We start from the raw sequence: 14,969 nt of genomic DNA on the forward strand, positions 1-14,969 counted from the left end.
AAACAGTCCTCAGGTTGTGACATGTTGTTACATATTTAGCCCCAAGGTATGGTCTGTCTCCTTCTCCTAGGACTAATCTCAATTTTGACAGATCATCCAATTCCTTGAAATCTGGGGTTGTTTGGCTTAGCTTGTTGAATAATATGTTTCTTGATGTGTTGAATTTTTCGCATTTTAGGAGGAAATGCATTTCTGTTTCAACCTCGCCAGCCAGACATTGATCGCATATTCTATTCTCTCTCTGTCACTCTCTCTCTTGGTCCTTCTGTTTCTCTCTCTCTCTGTCTGTCTTTCTCTCTGTGTCTGTCTCGTTCTGTCTCTCTGTCTCATTCAGCCTCTCTCTGTCTTTGTGTCTCTCCCTGACTCTCTCGCTCCATCTCTCTCTCTGTCTCTCTCCCTGACTCTCTCCGACTCTCTCGCTCCATCTCTCTCTCTGTCTCTCTCTCTGTGTCTCAATCTCTGTCTGTCTCTCTCTCTGTGTCTCATTATCTGTCTCTCTTTATCTGTCTCGTTCTTTCTGTCTCGCTCTGTCACTCTCTCTGTCTCTTTTTCTGACTCTCTCGCCCTCTCTTTCACACTCTCTTGGTCCTTCTGTTTCTCTCTCTGTCTGTCTGTCTCTCTGTGTCTGTCTCGTTCTGTCTCCCTGTCTCGTTCTGCCTCTCTCTGTCTTTGTGTTTCTCCCTGACTCTCTCTCTCTGTCTCTCTTCCTGACTCTCTCTCTCATGTCTCTCTTTCTCTGTGTCTGTCTCTCTCTGTCTCTCGCTCTCTCTGCCTGTCTGTTTCTCTGACTCTCTGTCTCGCTCTGTCCCTCTATCTCTCTCTGTCTCAATCTCTGTCTCTCGCTCTGTCTCTCATTATCTGTCTCGTTCTTTCTCTCTGTCTCGCTCTGTCACTCTCTTTGCCTCTTTCCCTGACTCTCTCGCCCTCTCTTTCACTCAGTTCAGTTCAGTTCAGTTCAGTTCAGTTCAAATGCTTTATTGGCATGAAAGTTTACAGAGAACCATATTGCCAAAGCTTACATAGCAAAAAGGTACAGTTTTCCAACATTCTGTAGGTGTCAATCGATTTGACATTTGTTGGGTACATACAATATTACTTTTAAACAATATTAATTTTAAACAGTCTTTGTACTTCATTTGGTACGTTCAATATTAATTTTAAACAGTCTCAATTTTAAACAGTCCTCAGGTTGTGACATGTTGTTACATATTTGGCCCCTAGGTATGGTCTGTCTCCTTCTCCTAGGACTAATCTCAATTTTGACAGGTCATCCAATTCCTTGAAATCTGGGGTTGTTTGGCTTAGCTTGTTGAATAATATGTTTCTTGATGTGTTGAATTTTTCGCATTTTAGGAGGAAATGCATCTCTGTTTCAACCTCGCCGGCCAGACATTGATCGCATATTCTATTCTCTCTAGGCTTCCAGGATTTCTTGTATCTGCCTTTTTCAATTTCCAGTTGGTGGTCGCTTAGTCTGTACCTGGTGAGGGTCTGTCTCTGTTTTGTGTCTCTGATGGTCGTGAGGTAGTCTGCCAGTTTATATTCTCTTTTTAGGGCCTCTCTCTCTTGGTCCTTCTGTTTCTCTCTCTCTGTCTGTCTGTCTCTCTGTGTCTGTCTCGTTCTGCCTCTCTCTGTCTTTGTCTCTCTCCCTGACTCTCTGTCTCCCTCTCTGTCACTCCCTCTTTCTCTGTCTCTCTCTTTCTCTGTGTCTGTCTCTTTCTCTGTCTGTCGCTCTCTCTGTCTGTCTGTTTCTCTGACTCTCTGTCTCGTTCTGTCCCTCTATCTCTCTTTCTCTCTCTCTCTCTGTCTCGCTCTCTCTCTCTGTCTCAATCTCTGTCTCTCTCTCTGTCTCTCATTATCTGTCTCGTTCTTTCTCTCTGTCTCGCTCTGTCACTCTCTCTGTCTCTTTCCCTGACTCTCTCGCCCTCTTTTTCACTCTCTCTCTTGGTCCTTCTGTTTCTCTCTCTCTGTCTGTCTGTCTCGTTCTGCCTCTCTCTGTCTTTGTCTCTCTCCCTGACTCTCTGTCTCCCTCTCCGTCACTCCCTCTTTCTCTGTCTCTCTCTTTCTCTGTGTCTGTCTCTCTCTCTGTCTGTCGCTCTCTCTGTCTGTCTGTCGCTCTCTCTGTCTGTCTGTCGCTCTGACTCTCTGTCTCGCTCTGTCTCTCTCTCCCTCTCACTTTCTCTCACTCACTTTCTCTGTCTCTCTCTCCCTCTCTCTCTCTCTCACTCACTCTCTGTCTCAATCTCTGTCTGTCTCTCTCTCTGTCTCTCATTATCTGTCTCTCTTTATCTGTCTCGTTCTTTCTCTGTCTTTCTCTGTCACTCTCTCTGTCTCTTTTTCTGACTCTCTCGCCCTCTCTTTCACACTCTCTCTTGGTCCCTCTGTTTCTCTCTCTGTCTGTCTGTCTCGTTCTGCCTCTCTCTGTCTTTGTGTCTCTCCCTGACTCTCTTGCTCCGTCTCTCTTTCTCTCTGTCTCTGTCTTTCTCCCTGACTCTCTGTCTCCCTCTCCGTCTCTCTCTTTCTCTGTCTCTCTATTTCTCTGTCTGTCTCTCTTTCTGTTTGTCGCTCTCTCTGTCTGTCTGTCGCTCTGACTCTCTGTCTCTCTCTGTCTCTGTCTCTCTTTCTCTCTCTGTCTCTCTGCCTCTCTCTCTCTCTCTGTCTCTCTCTCTCTCTCTCTGTCTGTCTCTCTCTCTGTCTCTCTCTGTCTCTCTCTCCCTCTCTTTCTCTGTCTCTCTCTCTGTCTCTCTGTCTCTCTCGGTCTCTCTCTCTCTCTCTCTGTCTCTCTCTGTCTCTCTCTCTCTCTCTCTCTCTCTCTGTCTCTCTCTCTCTCTGTCTCTCTCTGTCTCTCTCTCTCTCTCTCTCTCTGTCTCTCTCTCTCTCTCTGTCTCTCTCTCTCTCTCTGCCACCCATCCGCTACCTCACCCCCACTGCTGTTCTTCCTGCGAGGTTGGGGTAGAGGCGGTGACAATGACAATGACACTCCAGGTTAGTCGACCCTCCTTCTTTGACCACCCCCCCCCCCCGCACCCCTCCATTCTGACCCTCCCTGACCTCGAGGGGAAGATTTCATTGAGGCGTTCAAAATTAAGAGGGGGTTTTGATGGAGTAGATTGGGAGTAGGTGTTTCCAGTGGCAGGAGGGTCGGTAACCAGAGGACACAGATATAAGGTCATTGACAAAAGAACCAGAGGCGAGGTGAGGAGAATTTTATTGACGCAGCGAGTTGTTGTGACCTGGAATGCGCTGCCTGAAAGGGCGGTGGAAGCAGAGTCAATAATAACGTTCAATGGGGAATTGGATAAACACTTGAAGGGGAATAATTTGCAGGGCTATGGGGACAGAGCAGGGGAGTGGGACTAAATGGAGAGCTCTTTCAAAGAGCCGGCACAGGCACGATGGGCTGAATGGCCTCTGATGTAAGAAAACTACTAGGCACTTGGTCTAAGCGTTAAACAAAGCTTTAATCAACTGTTTTACAACATGGAGATCTAGTTGGGTCCTTCACTAGTTCCTGTTAAGAATGTCCTGAGCAAGCTGGGCCCGTGCCCAAGTATTTATACTCTCCCTGGACAGCGCCACCCGCAGGCCACCCAGTATTATTTCATAAGTCATTTCTACATGAATGACAAGATTTATGTCAGCTTCCTTCTGTGCTGTGGGATTCTATGAACAAATTATTCCTCCCGGATCTGAGTCAGCTAACGGGAATGCAAGGAAACCACGGCGGTAGCTGAAATGTTTATCCTTGTGTTTAGACTACCTCGATTATTTTCGTTGGAAGAGAAGGCTCAGCTTGGACATCCTGCGTTAATAAGCCTTCCCTTTGGGGACGCTCCCAGTACTTACAGTCAGTCAACACATAACCTTCTGGAAGGTGGCGGCGGGAGGAAAGGGGAGGAGAGAAGAGAGAGTGGGAGAGGAAATAAAAAGGGCGAGCGGGGCCGTAAAGTTCCCCGAGCCAGGACTTGATTGAGGTGGTTGGAGCTAAAGAGCGTTGTGTCAAACGGGTCTAGGACAGCTCAGCGATGGACTTGAAGCCTCTGCTCCTGATGGCCCTCCTGGCTTCGGTCGCTGTTTGCGGTCCCACCAGACAGAAGGAGAGCGAGGAAGAGGAGGAAGACGAATCTGAAGAGGATTCTGAAGAAGAGGAGGAGGAGGAGGAGGAGGAGGAGGAAGAGGAAGAAGGGGAAGAAGGGGGTGAGCAGGGACAAGAACAAGAACAGGAAGAGAACGCGAACGCAACCTTGCCATCGGCTGGACAATCCGAGGTGTCGGCGCCGGACGCTGGCCAGCCAGGCATCTCCGCACCAGCGGCCGGCCAACCAGGGGTCCCCGCACCAGACGCTGGTGAATCGGAGGTCTCTGCAGCACCACTTGGACAACCAGGGATCTCCTCAGCACCGGCTGGACAGCCAGGGATCTCCTCACCACCAGACGCTGGAGAATCGAAGGTCTCAGCGCCACCAGTTGGACAGGCTGGGGTCATCTCACCATTGGCTGGGCAACCAGAGGTTTCCTCAGCACCAGTTGGACAACCTGGGGTCTCCTCAGCACCAGTTGGACAACCTGGGGTCTCCTCAGCACCAGTTGGAGAATCAAAGGTCTCCTCAGCATCTGTTGGACAACCTGGGGTCTCCTCAGCACCAGTTGGACAACCAGGGATCTCCTCACCACCAGACGCTGGAGAATCGAAGGTCTCAGCACCACCACTTGGACAGGCCGGGGTCATCTCACCATTGGCCAGGCAACCAGAGGTCTCCTCAGTACCAGTTGGACAACCTGGGGTTTCCTCAGTGCCAGTTGGAGAATCAAAGGTCTCCTCAGCACCTGTTGGACAACCTGGGGTCTCCTCAGCACCAGTTGGACAACCTGGGGTCTCCTCAGCACCAGTTGGACAACCAGGGGTCTTCTCAGCACCAGTTGGACAACCTGGGGTCTCCTCAGCACCAGTTGGACAACCAGGGGTCTTCTCAGCACCAGTTGGACAACCTGGGGTCTCCTCAGCATCAGTTGGAGAATCAAAGGTCTCCTCACCACCAGATGGAGAATCGAAGGTCTCCTCAGCACCAGTTGGACAACTGGTGGTCTTCTCATCGCCGGCCAGACAACCAGAGGTCTTCTCACCACCGGTTGGTCAGCCAGGGGTCTCCGCACTACCAATTGGACAGTCAGGGGTCTCCTCACCGTCGGCCGGAGAACCAGGAATCTCCTCCCCACTGGTTGGACAGCTGAAGGTCTCCGCAGCACCAGTTGTTCAGCCAGAGGTCGCCGCACCATCAGTGGGAGAATCGAAAATCTCTGCACCTCCGGCTGGACAATCAGAGGTCTCCTCACCAGCAGCTGGACAACAACAAGGCTCGACCCAGGCTGCAGGGCTGCATTCTCAGCTTGAAATTGCACTGAATGAACTTGGTAAGTGAGACAGAGAGAGACAGAGAGCAAGAGATAGAGATAGAGAGAGAGACAGAGAGTGAGAGAGGGGGAGAGAGAGAGAGACAGAGACAGACAGGGAGACAGAGCGAAAGAGAGAAAGACAGAGAGAGAGAGAGACATAGACAGAGACAGAGACAGACAGAGACAGACAGAGAGAGACAGAGAGAGACAGAGAGAGACAGAGAGAGAGGGCGAGAGAAAGACAGAGACAGAGAGCGAGAGAAAGAGACAGAGAGAGGCAGAGAGAGAGCAAGAGAAAGAGAGAGAGACAGAGAGAGACAGCGAGAGAGAGCGAGAGAGAGAGAGAGAAAGAGAGAGACAGAGAGAGACAGAGAGAGACAGCGAGAGAAAGAGAGACAGAGAGAGCGAGAGAAAGAGACAGAGAGAGAGCGAGAGAAAGAGAGAGACAGAGAGAGAAAAAGACAGAGAGGCAGAGAGAGAAAGAGAAAGAGAGAGAGACAGAGAGAGAGAGCGAGAGACAGAGAGAGAAAGACAGAGACAGAGAGAGCGAGAGAAAGAGAGAGACAGAGAGAGACAGAGAGAGCGAGAGAAAGACAGAGACAGAGAGAGCGAGAGAAAGAGACAGAGAGAGAGCGAGAGAGAGACAGAGAGAGACAGAGAGAGAGAGAGAGAGAGAGCGAGAGAAAGAGACAGAGAGAGAGAGCGAGAGAAAGAGAGACAAAGAGAGAGAGAGAGAGAGACAGAGGGTGGGATTGTGCTAGAGAGAGACCAAGACAGAGACAGAAACTGGGAGAGAGAGAGAGACAGAGAGAGAGAGAGAGAGAGAGAGAGAGAGAGAGAGAGAGAGATGCAGAGAGAGAGATAGAGATAGAGAGAGAGAGAGAGATGCAGAGAGAGAGATAGAGATAGAGAGAGAGAGACAGAGAGAGAGAGAGACAGAGAGGTGCAGAGAGAGATAGAGAGACAGAGAGAAAGAGAGAGACGGAGAGAGAGATAGGGAGATACAGAGAGATATAAAGAAAGATAGAGAGAAAGAGAGAGAGTGAGAGACAGAAATATACAGAGAGATAGATACAGAGAATGATAAGAAATACGAAACATAAGAAATAGGAGCAGGAGTCGGCCATTCGGCCCCTCGAGCCTGCTCCGCCATTCAATAAGATATTGGCTGATCTTCTACCTCATCTCCACTTTCCTGCACTATCCCCATATCCCTCGATTCCCTCAATATTCAAAAATCTATCGATCTCGGTCTTGACTATACTCAATGACTGAGCCTCCACAGCCCTCTGGGGCGGAGAATTCCAAAGATTCACCGCCCTCTGAGTGAAGAAATTTCTTCTCATCTCAGTCCTAAATGGCCGACCCCTTATTCTGAGACTGTGACCCCTGGTTCTAGACTCCCCAGCCAGGGGAAACATCCTCCCTGCATCTACCCTGTCAAGCCCTGTAAGAATTTTATATGTTTCAGTGAGATCACCTCTCATTCTTCTAAACTCTGGAGAATATAGGCCTAGTCGACTCAATCTCTCCTCATAGGACAATCCCCCCATCCCAGGAACCAGTCTGGTGAACCTTCGTTGCACTCCCTCTATGGCAAGTATATCCTTCCTTAGGTAAGGAGACCAAAACTGTACACAATACTCCAGGTGTGGTCTCACCAGGGCCCTGTATAATTGCAGTAAGATGTCTTTACTCTTATACTCAAATCCTCTTGTAATAAAGACCAACATACCATTTGCTTTCCTAATTGCTTGCTGTACCTGCATGTTAACTTTCAGTGATTCGTGTACAAGGGCACCCAGGTCCCTCTGAACACCAACATTTCCCAATCTCTCACCATTTAAAAAATACTCTGCTTTTCTATTTTTCCTACCAAAGTGGCCATGTTCTTGCCCACTCACTTAGCCTGTAGATATCCTTGCATCCTCCTCACAACTTACATTCCCACCCAGCTTTGTTAGAGAGATACAGAGAGATAGAGAGAGAGATACAGAGAGAACGAGACAGACAGAGATAGATAGATAGAGAGAGAGACAGAGAGAGAGAGCGACAGAGAGAGACAGAGAGAGAGACAGAGAGAGACACAGAGAGAGACAGAGAGAGACAGAGAGAGAGACAGAGAGAGAGAGACCGAGAGAGAGAGAGAGAGAGAGAGACAGAGAGAGAGAGAGACAGAGAGAGACACACAGAGAGACAGAGAGAGAAAGACAGAGACAGGTAGAGATACATAGAGAGAGACAGAGAGAGAGAGACAGAGAGAGAGAGACAGAGATACAGACAGAGAGATACAGACAGAGAGAGAGAGACAGAGAGAGAGACAGAGAGAGATACAGAGAGAGAGAGATACAGAGAGAGAGAGAGACAGAGAGAGAGAGAGACAGAGAGAGAGAGACAGAGAGAGAGACAGAGAGAGAGACAGAGAGAGAGAGAGACAGAGAGAGATACAGAGAGAGACAGAGAGAGAGAGACAGACAGAGAGAGACAGAGAGAGATACAGAGACAGAGAGAGATACAGAGAGAGACAGAGAGAGACAGAGAGAGAGACAGAGAGAGAGAGACAGAGAGAGATACAGAGAGAGACAGAGAGAGACAGAGAGAGAGACAGAGAGAGAGAGACAGAGAGAGAGGCAGAGAGATACAGACAGAGACAGACAGAGCGAGAGAGAGACACACACACAGACACAGAGAGAGAGACAGAGACAGAGAGATACAGAGAGACAGAGCGAGAGACACACACACAGACAGAGAGACAGAGAGATACAGAGAGACACACACAGACACAGAGAGAGAGAAACAGAGAGAGAGAGACAGAGAGAGAGACAGAGAGAGAGACAGAGAGGTACAGAGACAGACAGAGCGAGAGAGAGACACACACACAGACACAGAGAGAGAGAGAGACAGAGAGAGATACAGAGAGAGAGACAGAGAGAGACAGAGACAGAGAGAGACAGAGAGAGATAGAGAGAGAGACAGAGAGAGAGAGACAGAGAGAGAGAGACAGAGAGAGAGACAGAGAGAGAGAGTCAGAGAGAGAGAGACAGAGAGATAGACAGAGAGAGAGAGACAGAGAGAGAGAGATACAGAGATACACCATAGCTACACTAAATGGGAAAAACACACAATAGAAGCCCTACATGCAGAATTTTGCCGAAGCATTCTTCGCACCCAAAGGAAAACACCAACAAATGCATGCAGAGCCGAACTAGGCAGATACCCACTGATAATAAACATCCACAAACGAGCACTAAACTTCCTAAATCACCTCAAATCTAGCTCCCCAGACACCCTTCATTTTAAAGCCTTCCAGACCCAAGAGCTAAACCCAGAAAAGAGTCCCCTGAGTCAGCTGCTACTGAAACTAAGTACTCCTACTCAGCCGGACCCTGACCAGTCCCAGACCAACACTGCCGTCCAAACGCCAATCCGAGTGAACCAAATCATTAAACAATGCAAAGAAACCTACCTGGAACATTGGAACAAAATAACCAAAAGCCAAAGCAGATTAGAATGTTACCGGGCCCTAAAAAGAGAATATAAACTGGCAGACTATCTCTCGACCATCAGAGACACAAAACAGAGACAGACCCTCACCAGGTACAGACTAAGCGACCACCAACTGGCAATTGAAAAAGGAAGATACAAGAAATCCTGGCAGCCTAGAGAGAATAGAATATGTGATCAATGTCTGGCCGGCGAGGTTGAGACAGAGATGCATTTCCTCCTAAAATGCGAAAAATTCAACACAACAAGAAACATATTATTTGACAAGCTCAGCCAAACAACCCCAGATTTCAAAGAATTGGATGACCTGTCAAAATTAAGATTAGTCCTGGGAGAAGGAGACAGACCATACCTTGGTGCCAAATATGTAACAACATGTCACAACCTGAGGACTGTTTAAAATTAATACTGAATGTACCCAACGTTGTTCAACGACTGTTTAAAATTAATATTGTTTAAACTAATATTGTATGTACCCAACGAAGCTCAAAATTGTTTGACACCTACAGAGTGTTGGAAAACTGTACTTTATTTATGTAAGCTTTGGCAATATGGTTCCCTGTAAACTTTCCTGCCAATAAAGCATTTGAATTGAATTGAATTGAATTGAGAGTTAGAGAGAGAGAGACAGAGAGAGAGAGACAGAGAGAGAGATAGAGAGAGAGAGACAGAGAGAGAGACAGAGAGAGAGAGACAGAGAGATAGACAGAGAGAGAGAGAGACAGAGAGAGAGAGAGAGATACAGAGAGAGAGAGAGATACAGAGTTACAGAGAGACAGAGACCGATATACAGAGAGATATTGAGCGACATACAGTGATGTACAGTGTTTGGTATGGAGATTCAGAGAGATTCACATACTGAGCTCCAGAGAGTTACACTGAGAGACATATACAGAGATAGACAGACGGGCAGAGACAGCTACATGGACAGTCAGAGGAAGCTGGACACAGACTTGACTGAGAGGCCGAGGCGGTTTCTCACCAAGATATTTTAGATGATTTTTTGGGCTGTGCTATGTCTGGGGCTGTGATTTAAACTTTCCTCCACAGCCTGGCAGCTCAGAGAGGATCAATGTTATGTCTTCCTGTTTGTTTTTCCGCTCGGCTGTTGGTGAGCTGTAAGCACAGGGCACAGACCGAGGCACAGGAGCGAGGGTGAGGGCGATGGGGTTGGGTGGTGCGGTGGGCGGTGAGAGAGGGGGCAGCGGGCAACCAGGAGAGGACAACAGGGAGGGATCGCGAGTGGGCAAAGGGAAATCACTGAGGGATCAGGACGGACTCTGTCACTCTCCCTCCCTCTCGGTCACTCTCTCTCCCTCTCTGTCACTCTCCCTCCCTCTCTGTCACTCTCCCTCCCTCTCTGTCACTCTCCCTCCCTCTCTGTCACTCTCCCTCCCTCTCTGTCACTCTCCCTCCCTTTCTGTCACTCTCCCTCCCTCTCTGTCATTCTCCCTAACTCTCTGTTACTCGGCCCCCCACCTGCCGTTGTCCCACTGTCCCTCACCCTGCCTCTCGCTCTATTACCCCTCACTCCTGAGACCTCTGACCTGGCCGCTCTCATTCCTGTGAACTCTGACCCTGCATTGAGCTTCCAAACCTAATATCAGTGCAATCAACAAGACCGCCTACTTCCGCCTCGGTAACATCGCCCGTCTCCGCCCCTTGCCTCAGCTCATCCGCTGCTGAAACCCTCATCCGAGCCTTTGTTACCTCTAGACTTGACTATTCCAACACACTCCTGGCTGGCCTCCCACATTCCACCCTACGTAAACTTGAGGTGATCCAAAACTCGGCTGCCCGTGTCCTAACTCGCACCAAGTCCCGTTCACTCATCACCCCTGTGCTCGCTGACCTACATTGGCTCCTGGTTAAGCAGCGCCTCGATTTCAAAATTCTCATCCTTGTTTTCAAATCCCTCCATGGTCTCGCCCCTCCCTATCTCTGTAATCTTCTTCAGCCTCACAACTCCCCGAGATATCTGCGCTCCTCTAATTCTGCCCTCTTGAGGATCCCTGATGATAATCGCTCAACCATTGGTGGCCGTGCCTTCTGTTGCCTAGGCCCTAAGCTCTGGAATTCCCTCCCTAAACCTCTCCGCCTCGCTATCTCTCTTTCCTCCTTGAAGACGCTCCTTAAAACCTGCCTCATCTGTCCTAACATCTCCTTATGTGGCTCGGTGTCAAATATTTTTTTGATTATGCTCCCGTGAAGCAGCATGGGGCGTTTTTAATGGTGTGACAGGCGCTGTGTAAATGCGAGTTGTTGTTGTCGCCTTTGACGACGGAGTCCTCTGTTCTCATTGGCAGGATTACGCGTCACCCAGCAACAGGTGACCATCCAGCAGTTGAACAACCGGCAGCACAACATGGAGGCAGTGGTCGCCGTCTACTCCAGCCACATCTCAAGCCTCAACGCCAAGCTCGCCGTGGTGGAGAGCACCATTAACAACATCTCCGACACCGCCTTCACCAACCGGAAAGGAATTGGGGAGCTGCGAGGTGAGCGGAGACCTAGAATGGGTTGGGGGGGAGTGACAACGGGCAGCGATCATTACTTTGACCTCTGACTTATTCCCAATGGCATAATGTGGTAGGAAGAGCCAGCATTCCTACAGGACGGCCTAAAGAGCAACAGAGCCAATGGGTGACCATTTTACTGGGGTATATCAGAAGCGTGGGCCAATTAGTGACCAGTATATTGGGGGACAATCAGAAACAGTGGGCCAATGAATGACCAGTATATTGAGGTACAATCAGAAATAGTGAGCCAATCAGTGACCATTATACTGGGGTACATCAGAAACAGTGAGCCAATCAGTGACCATTTTACTGTGGCTAATCAGGAAGAATGGGCCAATCAGTGACCATTTTACTGGGATGCATCAGAAACAGTGGACCAATCGGTGACCATTTTACTGTGGTTAATCAGAGTGGGCCAATCAGTGACCATTTTACTGGGGTACATCAGAAACAGTGAGCCAATCGGTGACTATTTTACTGGGGTACACCAGAAAGAGTGAGCCAATCGGTGACTATTTTACTGGGGTACGCCAGAAAGAGTGAGCCAATCGGTGACTATTTTACTGGGGTACGCCAGAAAGAGTGAGCCAATCGGTGACTATTTTACTGGGGTACGCCAGAAAGAGTGAGCCAATCGGTGACCATTTTACTGGGGTACGCCAGAAAGAGTGAGCCAATCGGTGACCATTTTACTGGGGTATGCCAGAAAGAGTGAGCCAATCGGTGACCATTTTACTGGGGTACGCCAGAAAGAGTGAGCCAATCGGTGACCATTTTACTGGGGTACGCCAGAAACAGTGGGCCAATCGGTGACCATTTTACTGTGGATAATCAGAAATTGTGGGAGAATCAATGATCATTTTACTGGGGTAAATGAGAAGGGGGGTGGCGATGGGATTGAAGATGCGAGAAGTCTCGAGGTTGGTTGGTAGTTGGGTGACGGTTCTCCTTCTTCTCTCCACCCAGGCTGTGCCAAGGGGCGCCGGATCAACACCAAGTGCTTCTTGGGCGTCAAGAGCTTCGAGACTTTCGACGACAGCGCCCGGCTCTGCCGCGTCGGCGGCGGGCGGCTGGCCATGCCCCGGGGCCCGACCGAGATGGAGGCCTTGGCCACCTACACCAAGTCCTTCTTCGCCCCGGGGAACTGGGCGGCCTGGATCGGCGTGACAGACCGACGGGACGAGGGCCTCTACATCTTCCAGGACGGTTACCGGGTGACCCGATCTGACCACTGGTACCAGGACCCCCGGCTTGGGCAGCCCAATGGCGGGCGGCGGGAGAATTGTGTCGCGGTCTCCACTGATGACGGGAAGTGGTGGGACAAGGACTGCACGCGGAGGATGTATTACATCTGCGAGTACGATTACTGAGGGCGGTGGTGGAGGAGGGAGCCTCCTTGGGATAGGGGGTGGGGGGTGGCTATCGCAAGGATCAGCTCACTACCATGGGGTGGCTTGAGGGGTGAAATGGGGCAATTTGGAACAACACAGCAAAAGGACAACGGCAGATCTGCAAGGGCTATGGGACTAATTGGATGGGTTCTTTCAAAGAGCCGGCACAGGCACGATGGGCCGAATGGCCGTCCTTTTGTGCTGCATGATACTACGACAGGAGGAGGCCATTCAGCCCCTCAAGCCCGTTCTGCCATTCGTTGAGCTCTTGGCTGATTTGTATCTTGACTCCGCCTACCCGCCTTGCCTCGATCCCCTTACCCAACAGGAAATCTATCGATCTCAGTCTTGAACGCTCCAATTGACCCCCCAGCCTCAACAGCTATTTCGGGAGAGGGGAGTTCCCGATTTCCACAAACCCTTTGTGTGAAGAAATGCTTCCCGACATCACCCCTGAACGGCCTGGCTCTAATTATAAGCTTATGCCCCCCTTGTTCTGGACTCCCCTCACCAAAAGGAAAGAGTTTCTCTCTCGAGCTACCCAATCGAATCCTTCAATCATCTTAAAGCACCTCGATTAGATCACCCCTTAATCTTCTAGACTCGAGGGAATGCCAGCCCAGTCTGTGCAACCTGTCCTCATAGTCTAACCCTTTCAGCCCCGGTATCATTCTGGTAGATCTGTGCCACACCCACTCCAAGACCAATACAGCCTTCCTGAGTTGCAGCGCCCAGGACTGAACGCGGTTATTCCAGATGGGGGTCTGACCAAATCTCTGTACAGCCGAGACATAACTTCCACCCCTTTGTATTCCAGTCCCCTTTGAAGAGGGCAAGGGTTGTGTGCCAATAATTGCCACACTGTGGTAAAGCAACGAGGCCGGGCCAATCGCAAACCATTAGACTGAGGTAATTGAGAAGCCGGGGTTCAATCCATAACCGTTTTCCTGGCGCAACTGAGCAGCAGTTGGCCAATCGACTACCATTATACTGGGGCGCAGCAGAAGCATGGGCCAATCAAGGACCATTTTACTGAGGCGCAGCAGAAGCATGGGCCAATCAAGGACCATTATACTGAGGCGCAGCAGAAGCATGGGCCAATCAAGGACCATTTTACTGGGGCGCAGCAGAAGCATGGGCCAATCAAGGACCATTTTACTGGGGCGCAGCAGAAGCATGGACCAATCAAGGACCATTATACTGAGGCGCAGCAGAAGCATAGGCCAATCAAGGACCATTTTACTGGGGCGCAGCAGAAGCATGGGCCAATCAAGGACCATTATACTGAGGCGCAGCAGAAGCATGGGCCAATCAAGGGCCATTTTACTGGGGCGCAGCAGAAGCATGGGCCAATCAAGGACCATTTTACCGGGCCGCAGCAGAAGCATGGGCCAATCAAGGATCATTTTACTGGGGTGCAGCAGAAGCATGGGCCAATCAAGGACCATTTTACTGGGGCGCAGCAGAAGCATGGGCCAATCAAGGACCATGTTACTGGGGCGCAGCAGAAGCATGGGCCAATCAGTGACCATTTTACTGAGCTCAATATCAGGTACGGTAGCGTAGTGGTAATGTCACTGGACTAGTAATCCAGAGGCCTGGACTAATGATCCGTGAGACGTGAGTTCAAATCTCACCACGGCAGCTGGGGAATTTAATTTCAGTTAATTAAATAAATCTGGAATAACAAGCTCGTGTCAGTAATGGTGACAGTGACCATGAAACTATCGGACTGTCGTAAAACCCCATCTGGTTCACTCATGTCCCTCGGGGAAGGAAATCTACCGCCCTTACTCGGTCTGGCCGATAATGACTCCAGACCCACAGCAATGTGGTTGGCTCTTAACTGCTCTCTGAAATGACCCAGCGAGCCACTCAGTTGTATAAGGTGGCTCACCACCTCCTTCTCGAGGGCAATTAGGAATGGGCGATAAATGCCGGCCTTGTCAGCGATGCCCACATCTTGTAATCAGAAGTGTGGGCCAATCAATGACTTGGGGGGGCGTGGTTTAAAGAAGCAGGAGCCAATCGATAAACCACTAATACTGAGGTAAATGAGAGGGTCGTATGGCCAGTCCCTAACCACGCTAATGAATTCTTTTATCCGTGTAAATCTCAACATGACATTCGGAGTGATTTGCAGTTTCCCCCCCAATCCCTT

General features: G+C 49.8%; 1 protein-coding gene across 1 annotated transcript; it reads left to right on the top strand.

Annotated features, from left to right (window-relative positions):
* Positions 1-1,258: 1,258 nt before the first annotated feature.
* LOC147118321 (uncharacterized) lies at positions 1,259-12,800 on the top strand. The gene is made up of 3 exons (XM_085984380.1): positions 1,259-5,412; positions 11,205-11,396; positions 12,384-12,800. Exons 1-3 carry the CDS (start codon positions 4,026-4,028, stop codon positions 12,785-12,787), a joined length of 1,983 nt encoding a protein of 660 aa, XP_085840506.1. The 5' UTR covers positions 1,259-4,025; the 3' UTR covers positions 12,788-12,800.
* Positions 12,801-14,969: the final 2,169 nt, after the last annotated feature.

The sequence above is a fragment of the Somniosus microcephalus genome, chromosome 4 (assembly GCF_052327205.1).
Source record: "Somniosus microcephalus isolate GS21.2 chromosome 4, FLI_Smic_1.0, whole genome shotgun sequence".
Lineage (NCBI taxonomy): Eukaryota > Metazoa > Chordata > Chondrichthyes > Squaliformes > Somniosidae > Somniosus > Somniosus microcephalus.

Excerpts from the sequence above, each read along its gene's own strand:
- LOC147118321 (XM_085984380.1), top strand. The coding sequence starts at position 4,026 with ATGGACTTGAAGCCTCTGCTCCTGATGGCCCTCCTGGCTTCGGTCGCT. Across the intron at positions 5,413-11,204 it reads AATTGCACTGAATGAACTTG|GATTACGCGTCACCCAGCAA; the intron begins GTAAGTGAGACA and ends TCTCATTGGCAG. Across the intron at positions 11,397-12,383 it reads AGGAATTGGGGAGCTGCGAG|GCTGTGCCAAGGGGCGCCGG; the intron begins GTGAGCGGAGAC and ends CTCTCCACCCAG.